The sequence below is a fragment of the Esox lucius genome, chromosome 5 (genome assembly GCF_011004845.1).
Source record: "Esox lucius isolate fEsoLuc1 chromosome 5, fEsoLuc1.pri, whole genome shotgun sequence".
In the NCBI taxonomy this organism is placed as follows: domain Eukaryota; kingdom Metazoa; phylum Chordata; class Actinopteri; order Esociformes; family Esocidae; genus Esox; species Esox lucius.
In genome coordinates this window covers 2,946,342-2,958,859 of record NC_047573.1, presented here as the reverse complement: position 1 = coordinate 2,958,859, position 12,518 = coordinate 2,946,342, and the positions used below count along the sequence as shown (strand labels likewise).

The following is a 12,518-nucleotide window of genomic DNA, read 5'->3' as shown; positions in this document are numbered from 1 at the left end:
CAATTGTTGACGTGTTTTTCTGGATGTTTTTGTTGTTATTCTGTCTCTCACTGTTCAAATAAACCTACCATTAAAATGATAGACTGATCATTTCTTTGTCAGGGGGCAAACGTACAAAATCAGCAGGGGATAAAAAAGAAATCCCTCACTGTATGTGTGTGAGTGTCCGTTTGTGTGTGTGTGTGTGTGCGTGCTCGTCTGGTTGTGCGCTGTTGAGTGTGTGTTTTCCCACCTTGCGGTAGCCTTCGAGGACGTCCTTAAGCTTCTCGTATCGTCTGAACAGCTCGGCCAGGCTCTTCTCCACAGAGTTGAGGTCTGACAGCGCCTGGTCCTTCTCTATAATCAGCTGCTGGATGGTGTGATGGGATAGTGACTTGTCCTTCTGCTCGTCTTCTGGTGGAGGAGAGGAGCGACAGAAGATGGAGAGAGAGAGGGGGAGAGAGAACAGAGGAATGTGAGAGAGGGGGGAGTGGGGGTGGGGGGATGGAGAGAGGGTGGTGAGAGGACAGAAGATGGAGAGAGAGGATGGGGAGAGATAGGGTAGAGAGAGAGGATGGGGAGAGATAGGGTAGAGAGAGAGGATGGGGAGAGATAGGGTAGAGAGAGAGAATGGGGAGAGATAGGGTAGAGAGAGAGGATGGCGAGAGATAGGGTAGAGAGAGAGGATGGGGAGAGATAGGGTAGAGAGAGAGGATGGGGAGAGATAGGGTAGAGAGAGAGGATGGGGAGAGATAGGGTAGAGAGAGAGGATGGGGAGATATAGGGTAGAGAGAGAGGATGGGGAGAGATAGGGTAGAGAGAGAGAGGATGGGGAGAGATAGTGTAGAGAGAGAGGATGGGGAGAGATAGGGTAGAGAGAGAGGATGGGGAGAGATAGGGTAGGGAGAGAGGATGGGGAGAGATAGGGTAGAGAGAGAGGATGGGGAGAGATAGGGTAGAGAGAGAGGATGGGGAGAGATAGTGTAGAGAGAAAGGATGGGGAGAGATAGGGTAGAGAGAGAGGATGGGGAGAGATAGGGTAGAGAGAGAGGATGGGGAGAGATAGGGTAGAGAGAGAGGATGGGGAGAGATAGGGTAGAGAGAGAGGATGGGGAGAGATAGTGTAGAGAGAGAGGATGGGGGGAGATAGGGTAGGGAGAAGACAGAATGGACACGACAGAGGATGAGGATGTGGACCTGGTACTGAGGTAAAGGCTGATGTCTGGAACTGATGTTCTCCCATGGTGATTTTAACAGACATTTCCATCCTGATACTTCACACACAAACGCACGCACGCAGACAAACACACACACACTCAAAAACACACTGATCCCTACGTGCACACCAATTCTGGCTTACATCCACACACATACAGACACAGAAGCACATTCCCTGGTTGACTTTGAATGGATATGACCTGAAGACAAACACAGTCACTACTGATACAACTGGATCGTGCAGGGTCAATGACCTCTGCATTAGGGATGTTTTAGCACTGTCTGAAGAAAGCAGTGTTTCTGTTTGAGGCATGCAACTGGATGATGGAAAAAATGAACCACAACCGAAGAGACTGGCAGAGCAATGTATATATACTGAGGATAGGGGCCGTCTTGTATGTGTTCATTTGTGCTTTGGATTTTCTTTTGACCTTATTCTTGCCTCTATATGAGCTTGCAGGTTTAACTGTAAAATATTGCTGCCTGCTGAATAGCCATCATCAAGCATCCACTGCTTCAGAGAATGGAAGAGATGTAGCAGTGTGGGAAAGTTAAGGTGATGGGCAAATGTGTTGTTTTCTACCATAGTAAAAATACTGAGAAAAATAAACGACATCCTATCAATGTGAAAGATGGGATGATGGTAATCTGGTATTGTGTCTCGCAAACACTCAACACAGTTGAATGGAAACACAAAAAGGAAAAAGTGTTAAATAAAACAAGTGCTGCAAATGAAAGACGAGTATATACAGAAATATGGATACCCCTGCTAGATGAAAGACGGGTATATACAGAAATATGGATACCCCTGCTAGATGAAAGACGGGTATATACAGAAATATGGATACCCCTGCTAGATGAAAGACGAGTATATACAGAAATATGGATACCCCTGCTAGATGAAAGACGGGTATATACAGAAATATGGATACCCCTGCTAGATGAAAGACGGGTATATACAGAAATATGGATACCCCTGCTAGATGAAAGACGAGTATATACAGAAATATGGATACCCCTGCTAGATGAAAGACGGGTATATACAGAAATATGGATACCCCTGCTAGATGAAAGACGGGTATATACAGAAATATGGATACCCCTGCTAGATGAAGAGTTCAACTTTCTTTGACAGATGGTTGTGATCTAAAGGACACAGAGGTAGACTCCTCTATACTCACCTGGAAGGCCTGCTAGAGAGGGTTTATCAAACAGACACAGATGGAAGCAGAACAGAAAAGAAGGGGTTGTGTTACAAGTCAAGCTGGGACGTCAGCCTGACACGTGACAGAGCAAACAGGCAACACCTCAGGACGTCCACGGGGCCGTCACACAACCGCCTGGCGTTCCGCGGACGTCCTAACGACTCGTTTGCAGTCACCAGCCCAGTGGGGAGAGTGTGCAGCACAGTGGGGCTCAATTCAGTCAAATGAAATAACTTGAATGAACTGGATTGACTGACCCCAAACACGGCGCTGAACAATCAAGTGATGAAATCACTGAGTGGTAAAGATCAGTGTGCAGTGTTGGGAAATGAAAGACAGACCGGGATGAGAGCAGCAGGAGAAAGAGTGGACATCTTGGATTTGTAATGGAATGGAAAAGTCAGGCTGGGGTATGCAGGCATAACATCATTTGAAAAAGCTGTAGGGGGTTTGATGCAGTGGCTGGATATAACAACTGAAACCAATAAAGATGTTTGGGTGATCTGTGTGTGAGACAACCCCCTGAGATGTGTTGGATTACAGGTTGAGTTAGTAGACTGCCTCTGCATGTTGAAAACAAAAAAACACTCACCAATCATCTGTGCAATTGTCTTCTCATATTCGGCCACGATCCCCCTGTGAACACCAAAAGGCAAAGATGTTTTTAAAACATCAAATACCGTCCCATTTCTTTCAGTAATGAACAACAAAATATTCAAGACAAATGTGAGCACTAAGACAGGTATTTTCCAAAGGTGATGCAACGCAGGTGTCACAATATCAGTCACGTTTCCTTGACAATCAAGTTCAATCTTGCTACTCACGGACATGACAAGGGGGACGAAGGTTTGACACATAAGTGTTCCTTATTGAAAAGCAGCATGACTGGAGATGGAATGACCCCAACCCGGGCCTGTTTTGGGTTCCCAGATAGAGAGGTAAGCGTTTGGATTAGCCGTGCCTCCCCTCTTAGCTACTTAACCCTCCTTATCCAGAAGCCAATCAACCTAACGAGTTAAGCCCCTCTAGCTGGTCTTAACTGGGTTCTCCTAGCCAGATGGAGGCCATCCCAACCAGAGAGCGGAGGACAGAGAGAGATAAAGAGAGAAGGAGCAGATTCACTGAAGATGAGAATTAACCCTGTTAGTTTATACCGTCCCAGTCAAATGAACAAAGTGGATGAAGTCACATTTGACCAGAAACTCTTAAAAGACAGCAGACTGACGAGAGCAGCTGGGTATAAGGATCTTGCTCAAGGTCAGAGTGACACATGTCAAGAGTCGAACCAAGGACCTTTTGGTTACGGGCCCCGTGCTCCAACCACTATGCTAACTGTGGTCGTCTTTAAGAGACGTTGACATTATGCTGGAGAAACTGATGGAGACATCACTAGGTGTCGGCAGGTGGAGTTTAAAAACACAAAGAAATAACTTTAAGATCTTTCTTGAGATTTCCTTTGCAACCCATATAGAACTGCTACCCCATGGGTTATTGTATCAGAGATTGACAGTGGTCATAGCGACGGAAATGACTGGAGCTGGTTGTCGTCATGGTAACGTGAACAACAAGCTTACTGACTGACAGCCGACCATCTCACCTCATCTCCAGCACTTCCTGTCGACTGTCCTCGTACTTCCTCTGCCACTCCTGCACCTCCTTCTCCTTGGACAGGACCTGAAAGAGGAGGATGAGCAGACAACATGAAAACAAATACAGAGGGTCCTTCTGTTACCAGCAGCACACTGAGTGGAACAATGTAAAAGGATCCTGTGTTCTTATATAATAATCTTCTGAACCCTTGTGTATGAATTTGACTGCCTTATTAAGTGTTCCCCGTCCCCCGAAAGAGTATTAAAGTCAAATGAAAACTATGGCTATAAGCTTGAGGATGTGTGGGATGTGAAGTGTATAGATGTGGAGGTGTGGTGGTGTGAAGTGTGTAGATGTGGTGGTGTGAAGTGTGCAGATGTGGAGGTGTGAAGTGTGTAGATGTGGAGGTGTGGAGGTGTGAAGTGTGTAGATGTGGTGGTGTGAAGTGGGCAGATGTGGAGGTGTGAAGTGTGTAGATGTGGAGGTGTGGAGGTGTGAAGTGTGTAGATGTGGAGGTGTGAAGTGTGTAGATGTGGAGGTGTGAAGTGTGCAGATGTGGAGGTGTGAAGTGTGCAGATGTGGAGGTGTGAAGTGTGTAGATGTGGAGGTGTGGAGGTGTGAAGTGTGTAGATGTGGAGGTGTGAAGTGTGTAGATGTGGAGGTGTGGAGGTGTGAAGTGTGCAGATGTGGAGGTGTGAAGTGTGCAGATGTGGAGGTGTGAAGTGTGTAGATGTGGAGGTGTGAAGTGTGTAGATGTGGAGGTGTGGAGGTGTGAAGTGTGCAGATGTGGAGGTGTGAAGTGTGCAGATGTGGAGGTGTGAAGTGTGTAGATGTGGAGGTGTGGAGGTGTGAAGTGTGCAGATGTGGAGGTGTGAAGTGTGTAGATGTGGAGGTGTGAAGTGTGCAGATGTGGAGGTGTGAAGTGTGCAGATGTGGAGGTGTGAAGTGTGCAGATGTAAGTGTGCAGATGTAGAATAGGCACCTCTTCTCGTGCGATGTCCAGGGAATGATCCAGGTCTTTGGGCATGTAGCTGCTTTCCCTCCCCCCCTCTCCGCAGCCCGCCGGCCGGGTGTAGAGGGAGCCCTTGGTCACTACACTGTCCCTATCCACTGTTGACAACATCACTTCCTTCTCTCTCTGCTGCATGAAGATGAAGATGAGGAGGATGAAGAGGAGTAGGAGGAGGGGGAGTAAAAAACAAAAGTTTAGACTGTTAGAAGTCTTAATCTAATGGTGATGTCTAGGGTTTTAGAATTCTGGTAGCTTTGTTGAAATTCCCAGGCTTTTCCCGAAAATTCCAGTTTGGAATATTCCCGGAAACAGGAGGGAATAAGCAGAACATCCCTCCTGGAATGCTCCAACCCAGGATATCTGGAAAATCTGGGAAAATTTGCTACGGCACCCTATAGAAGGATCCTCATCTAGGATCCTGAAGCAAAACAAGCCACAACGCAGTTTCAGATTAGTATGATGCCACACACCACGTCCAAACTCAGAATGCAAAACGAGACTTTCAGGAAGGACAGCCTGCAGCAACATGATTGGATGGAGCAGTTGTCAATGCCAAAGATGTGTCCTTTTGATTGGCTCATGCTGCAACAGTTTGACTGTGATTAGCTTTGGCTGCAACAGCGGCTGTGATTGGCTAATGCTGCAATAGCTGGGCTGTGATTGGCTGATGCTGCAACAGCTTGGCTTTGATTGGGTCCAGGCAGGGAAAAAGGCAGGAAATATATACTTCTAAATGAATGCTACATTGTGTTGGGGAAGGACAGGAAGAGGGGCAGCGAAGGGTTGCATGTTATGTCATTTTCTTTTAGATACCCCAATGTTAGATGATGTTGACATGATTTTGAAATATATATTAAGTCCTGTGAAAACACATTCATCTGAACTTGACCGGGAACCCGCTTTTAAACAAAAAATCAAACCTTCCTTAATGAACCTTCCTTAATAAACCTTCCTTAATGAACCTTCCTTAATGAACCTTCCCTAATAAACCTTCCTTAATGAACCTTCCTTAATGAACCTTCCTTAATTAACCTTTCCTTAATAAACCTTCCTTGATAAACCTTCCTTAATGAACCTCCCGTAATGAACCTTCCTTAATGAACCTTCCTTAATAAACCTTCCTTAATGAACCTTTCCTTAATAAACCTTCCGTAATGAACCTTCCGTAATTAACCTTCCTTAATGAACCTTCCTTAATAAACCTTCCTTAATGAACCTTCCTTAATGAACCTTCCTTAATGAACCTTCCTTAATAAACCTTCCTTAATGAACCTTCCTTAATGAACCTTCCTTAATGAACCTTCCTTAATAAACCTTCCTTAATAAACCTTCCTTAATGAACCTTCCTTAATAAACCTTCCTTAATAAGCCTTGCTTAATGAACCTTCCTTAATGAACCTTCCTTAATGAACCTTCCTTAATGAACCTTCCTTAATTAACCTTTCCTTAATAAACCTTCCTTGATAAACCTTCCGTAATGAACCTTCCTTAATGAACCTTCCTTAATGAACCTTCCTTAATGAACCTTCCTTAATAAACCTTCCTTAATGAACCTTCCTTAATGAACCTTTCCTTAATAAACCTTCCTTAATGAACCTTCCGTAATTAACCTTCCTTAATGAACCTTCCTTAATAAAACTTCCTTAATGAACCTTCCTTAATGAACCTTCCTTAATGAACCTTCCTTAATGAACCTTCCTTAATGAACCTTTCCTTAGTCATTCAACCTTCCTACGGACACATTTCAGTCTAGAGTTATTCACAGGCTTTCCTACAGGAGACAATTTCCATACAGTGCTTAACAACGCACAGTGTATCAGAGAAATAAAGAAAAACATGAACATAGATATCCATGTGTACAGTCAATATTTACTGTAAAAAACATAACCATAGTCACCTGACATATCTGAAAAATGAATCAATACCAGATTGTCATTATTTATTAACTAACTACTTTAATGTTTCGGACACCCCCAACAACAAAAAACAGCCATAGATGGTTTAATCTTCTCTATGGAGGATTGGGGGATAAGTTGATTGAATTGGATCCTCAGGGGGTTGTAGGATAATTACAGCCCCACTAATACAGGAGTCCCAGAGGGAGGTGTTGGGTCTAGCTCCAGCATTTAGCCACTAATACCATTACTATTCTATATCATTGGTCTTAGAACAGTGGCTTGGATGATTAAGGTCCATAAACACAGAATGTTCTAGTATGAGAGATTGGCAGGTTCACTCAGACTTGGAAGCAGTAGAGACTGAGCCTCTGATTGTGCTAGCCAACATCGTGTATCGGGATTTGATGGAGACTTTATTAAGATCCTCATGACCTGAAACCATGACAACAGCTAATCTTTCCGGGGAGTGATTTAGTCAGTCAGTCCGTCATTTTGTTGATATATATTATCAACCAGAAAGTGAAATGGCCCCGCCAAAGTGTCATGTCATAGGAATGAAGACTTGGCTCGTTCTGAATAGGCTCAGTTAGACACCAGCCAGGACGTGGACCTCCACATCTCAGTCCAGGTTTATATAATCAACAACCCGGTAAATAAGTCAACAAAACTCTGAGTCATATTGTGCATACGATACAGCAATGTATGGAATACAGCCTTAGTAATCACTGAAATAAAGAACTCAATATAGATTTACCCAGGTTTACACAATGAACATACAGTATGTGTTAAACGTCAATTCAAATATCTTAACTAGAATGAATCTTCGTGATCAACTGGAGTTGGTCATCTTCCTGACAAAATGTTTATATATTGTGCATTTTATTAAGGCTCTAGTTGGATTAGGGCCACAAGGGGTCTTTAGGTAGAATGGCAGGGTGTTGGCTCTAGTTGGATTAGGGGCACAAGGGGTCTTTAGGTAGAATGGCAGGGTGTTGGCTCTAGTTGGATTAGGGGCACAAGGGGTCTTTAGGTAAAACGGCAGGGTATTGGCTCTAGTTGGATTAGGGACACAAGGGGTCTTTAGGTAAAACGGCAGGGTATTGGCTCTAGTTGGATTAGGGACACAAGGGGTCTTTAGGTAAAACGGCAGGGTATTGGCTCTAGTTGGATTAGGGGCACAAGGAGTCTTTAGGTAAAACGGCAAGGTATTGGCTCTAGTTGGATTAGGGGGACAAGGGGTCTTTAGGTAAAACGGCAGGGTATTGGCGCTAGTTGGTTTAGGGGCACATGGGATCTTAAGGTAAAACGGCAGGGTGTTGGCTCTAGTTGGATTAGGGGCACAAGGGGGTGCTACTCTTCTTACTTTGGGTGAACTGAAGAGATTCCACCTGCGAGAACGGGGCTTCTTGAGGAGGATTGTGGAGTGAGAGGAGGATAAAACATCAGAAAACAACACTTACTACAATCATGTACCACAATCAATTGGGTTTGGCAATGGTGGTTTTTGCAGTGACAGAACATTTGTTTTTCACATTTGTTTTCAGACCTTACAATTAATGAACTCTTTATGTTGTTATTCCCCTTTAAATGCACTCCACTACCATACAGAAATATAAGCAATTTTGCAATTTGCAACTGTGATTCATTTCCATGTGACCCCAGAACTCTGTTATAGATGGTGACAACAAATGGCCTAAGTCTTAAGACAAGCTTGATGCAAATAATTGGCTGTCCAAAACTAAAACAAATATCTATTCTTAAAAAAAAATAGATTAAACAGAGTGAAAATGTGATGGTCCGTTCATTTAAGTAGGTAGTCCATTAGTATAGCCTGAATACAGCAACCGCGGGAATGAGGAAAAAGCATAAATGGTGAAACGGACTGAGCTACTGAAGATGAAGCATATGCCACCCCACGTCAGTGTAAAAGACCAGTGCAGCTACAGGCAACATGCATGTATGGTCATAAGGGGGCAGAAAACGCAGGGCTCTCTTTCCCAAGTCTCCTATCGGTTCATGGATGCTGAGGATCAAGGGTCAGGGGCAGTAAGTCGTGTTAGGGATGTCATAAGAGGATATAGGAGCGGGGGGGGGGGGGGGTTTAGAACGGATTGGGGGTGCGGGGTTCGCTCATGCAGCTGACATAACCATCAACACACACACACACACAAAGACACGGAGCAGGTGCAGGATGACTCAGCTCAGTACCTGAGGGGTGACAGTGGACAAGGAGGGGCTGTCTGAGAGGTGCTTGGCTACCTGAAGAGCCTCTATCCTCACAGCAGCCAGCACCAGTTCCTCCTGAGCCGCAGTGAGGAGGTGGGGGGGAGAAGGAGGGAGGAAAGAGGGGAGTATGTGGCACGCGGGGTGGGGGAGGATTGGAAGGGCCCACAGGGCGGCTCGAAGGGAAGGGAGGGGACATACAGACAACCAGAAGTTGAGGAACACCATACAGTGATGTGTATATACCCCAGATTAATGATAGGGGGCGCTGTTTTGAAGCCAGCACGCAGCCACATCTGCGTTCCTCCACTTGCAATTACAACACAAAGCTATAGAAATGTACTTGTGAATGTCTACTGTATATACACTTTGGCCACATGCATCATCCAAACCTTCATCCAAACCTTCATCCAAACTTTTAATTATCAAATGTGAGACAAACAGAAAAATAATCACTCATCAGTTATGGGCTAACATTGAGTTATTACATATTACATGTGTGGATCTGTACATTGACTATATTAATCCACTGACTCTTGAGGAATATGAACGAAAAATCTAAAGTCATCTTATCCAACGTTTGTAATCAAGGTAAACAACCACGGTAATGCCTTTAATCCTTCAGTCGTTTAAATGTTTAAAACATTTTAAATCCATCCCTGTGGAGGTCTGCTCTTACTAATGCCAAAATGACCGACCGGTGGCTTCAAAGTTCCTCAACAGCCAAAACACATCAGCTATCCAGGGTTGGTATGTACCATTGACTCACACACCTTGATACACACACGCACACACACACACACACACACACAACCACACCCACTCACACACACGCACGCACACATACACACACACACATACACACCCACATACACACACACACACACTCACGATAAAGCATTAACAGACAGGTCAATTCGGATGAAGGAACTGCAAGGAGGTCAAGTAAAGTAAGAAAGCTGACTCAAAACAGAGTGAAATAATAAGACACAGACACACACACCATCTCATACACACCAAGAGTAAAACCCCAGGGGATTATTAAGAGAGGGAGGTTGGCACTCAGCACGCGAGGGAGTGGGGGGCCACAGCCACTATCTATTCAACACACCTGTAGTTTGAGGGCGAAGGCTGAGGGGTTGGTTTCTGCCAGGTCAGGCTCCAGGTATTGCAGGGAGACATCACCCTCTGACAACCTGTCTAAAACTGGGGTGTCGGGGACTAGGACCTCCACTGAGCCCTGGGGGGGGGTGTCAGCAGGGGGAGGAAGGGGGGGGGGGGCGAGGATTGGGGCAAGGGGGGGGAGTCAGCATTGCGAGGCAAAGCATTGGGCAGTGTAAGTAGGATGTAGAGAACTAGGGGGGTGTTGAGACTGAGGTTATCAGTTGCCTGTAGTTAGTTTCCCTGTGGCAGCCAACTTATGACAGGGATTTCGGATTTTAACCCGAGGAATGGATGAAGTTAATAGGCCTGTGTGCTTAAACCGGAGGCGATGCAGCTCCGTTCTTAATGTTGGCACTCTCGCCCTCTAGTGTCAAGATTACTACATGACAACACAACGGACAGCCAGTTGAGTGGACTGAGAGACCACATAATAGTAAACTGGAAATTAAAATCTGACACAACACTGGATTCTACATTCAGATGAAAGACAATGAAAGACGTGTGATTTGGAGAGTGGATCTTGCGCATTAAGCTAGGTTGATAGTGTTATGACTCACCCCTCCATGCTCCCTCTCAGCACTCTGTGTTCGGCTGACGGACTGGATCTCTTTCATTCTAGTCTTCTCTTGATCCCCAGCGGAACCCTCAGGACCAGGTCTAGAACCCTCAGGACCAGGTCTGGAACACAGCACTGGGGTCTTCATCTGGGCTGTGATCTGGGCCTCCATCTCTTCGAAGCTCCTAGAGACAGCAAGAGAGGTAGGGCATGACAAGATTCGTTAACACATGCCATGGGGTTGTATGATGGGATGGATATTGTCATGGTGTTGTATGATGGTATGGGTCTTGTCATGGTGCTGCATGATGGGATAGATGTTGTCATGGTAATATAAGATGGGATGGATGTTGTCATGGTGTTGTATGATGGGACGGATGTTGTCATGGGGCTGTAATATTTGACTCATAGGGACCATGAAGCAAAAGTCAATTTCCGGCTCAAGGTTGAGGGTCAAACTTACAATTTATTTTATAGTTAGAATTGGGGTTTCTTTAAGGTCCAGGCGTTGTTAGTTAAGTTTAAGGTTAGGCATTACATCTAGGTATAGTTATAGGCATAAATGTTACTTTATTGAGGTTAAGGTTAGGTTTAAGGTTAGATTAGGGTTAGGACAAGGTTAGGGTTAGGTTTAGGGTTAAGTTTAGGGCAAGGGAGCATGCAATTTCTATTTTCTGGTCCCCATGAGGATAGCTGTACAAACTTGTGTGTGCATGTGTGTGTGTGCATGTGTGTGTGCATGTATATGTGTGTGTACCCCAGTGTGTTGTACCCTGTGCAGGGGGAGTCCGGTTCTGAGCCGTGGTTGGGCTTGTTCAGAGAGCCCGTCACCGAATCCAGCTTCAGGTAGAGATTAGAAGGTTTCTTCACTGACAGAGGCTATCAAGGAAGAGAGAGGAATACTGTGTCAGAAGGACAAATGTAGGCAGAGGAAAACCTTGTCAGACAGAAATAGTCTACACTATGAATCTACAACATTGATTCTACACTATGGATCTACACTATGAATCTACACCATGAATCTACAACATTGATTCTACACTATGGATCTACACTATGGATCTACACTATGGATCTACACTATGGATCTACACTATGGATCTACACCATGAAGCTACACCATGAAGCTACACCATGAAGCTACACCATGAAGCTAAACCATGAAGCTACACCATGAATCTACAACATTGATTCTACACTATGGATCTACACTATGAAGCTACACTATGGATCTACACTATGAAGCTAAACCATGAAGCTACACCATGAAGCTACACCATGAATCTACAACATTGATTCTACACTATGGATCTACACTATGAAGCTACACTATGGATCTACACTATGAAGCTACACCATGAAGCTACACCATGAAGCTACACCATGAATCTACAACATTGATTCTACACTATGGATCTACACCATGAAGCTACACTATGGATCTACACCATGAAGCTACACCACGAAGCTACACCATGAATCTACAACATTGATTCTACACTATGGATCTACACTATGAATCTACACCATGAATCTACATCATGAATCTAAAACATTGATTCTACACTATGGATCTACACTATGGATCTACACTATGGATCTACACTATGGATCTACACTATGAATCTACACCATGAATCTACAACATAAATCTACAGGATGAATCTACAGTA

The 12,518-nt window shown here is 44.6% G+C and overlaps 1 protein-coding gene across 22 annotated transcripts in view; it reads right to left on the bottom strand.

Annotated features, from left to right (window-relative positions):
• Nucleotides 1-12,518, bottom strand: part of tacc2 (transforming, acidic coiled-coil containing protein 2) — a 70,108-nt gene that overhangs the window by 5,290 nt on the left and 52,300 nt on the right. For 4 of the 22 annotated variants that reach the window (XM_029119836.2, XM_029119846.2, XM_029119847.2 and 1 more), the window contains 10 exons: nt 11,603-11,724; nt 10,847-11,030; nt 10,237-10,365; nt 9,111-9,203; nt 8,266-8,307; nt 4,975-5,133; nt 4,000-4,076; nt 2,995-3,038; nt 2,379-2,390; nt 233-393 (listed from right to left, as the gene is read on the bottom strand). In XM_029119836.2, coding sequence (XP_028975669.2) covers nt 233-393; nt 2,379-2,390; nt 2,995-3,038; nt 4,000-4,076; nt 4,975-5,133; nt 8,266-8,307; nt 9,111-9,203; nt 10,237-10,365; nt 10,847-11,030; nt 11,603-11,724 — 1,023 coding nt within the window. The remainder of the gene's footprint in view (nt 1-232; nt 394-2,378; nt 2,391-2,994; nt 3,039-3,999; nt 4,077-4,974; nt 5,134-8,265; nt 8,308-9,110; nt 9,204-10,236; nt 10,366-10,846; nt 11,031-11,602; nt 11,725-12,518) is intronic. The other 18 variants (XM_029119843.2, XM_029119856.2, XM_029119841.2 and 15 more) reach the window with 17 other exon arrangements.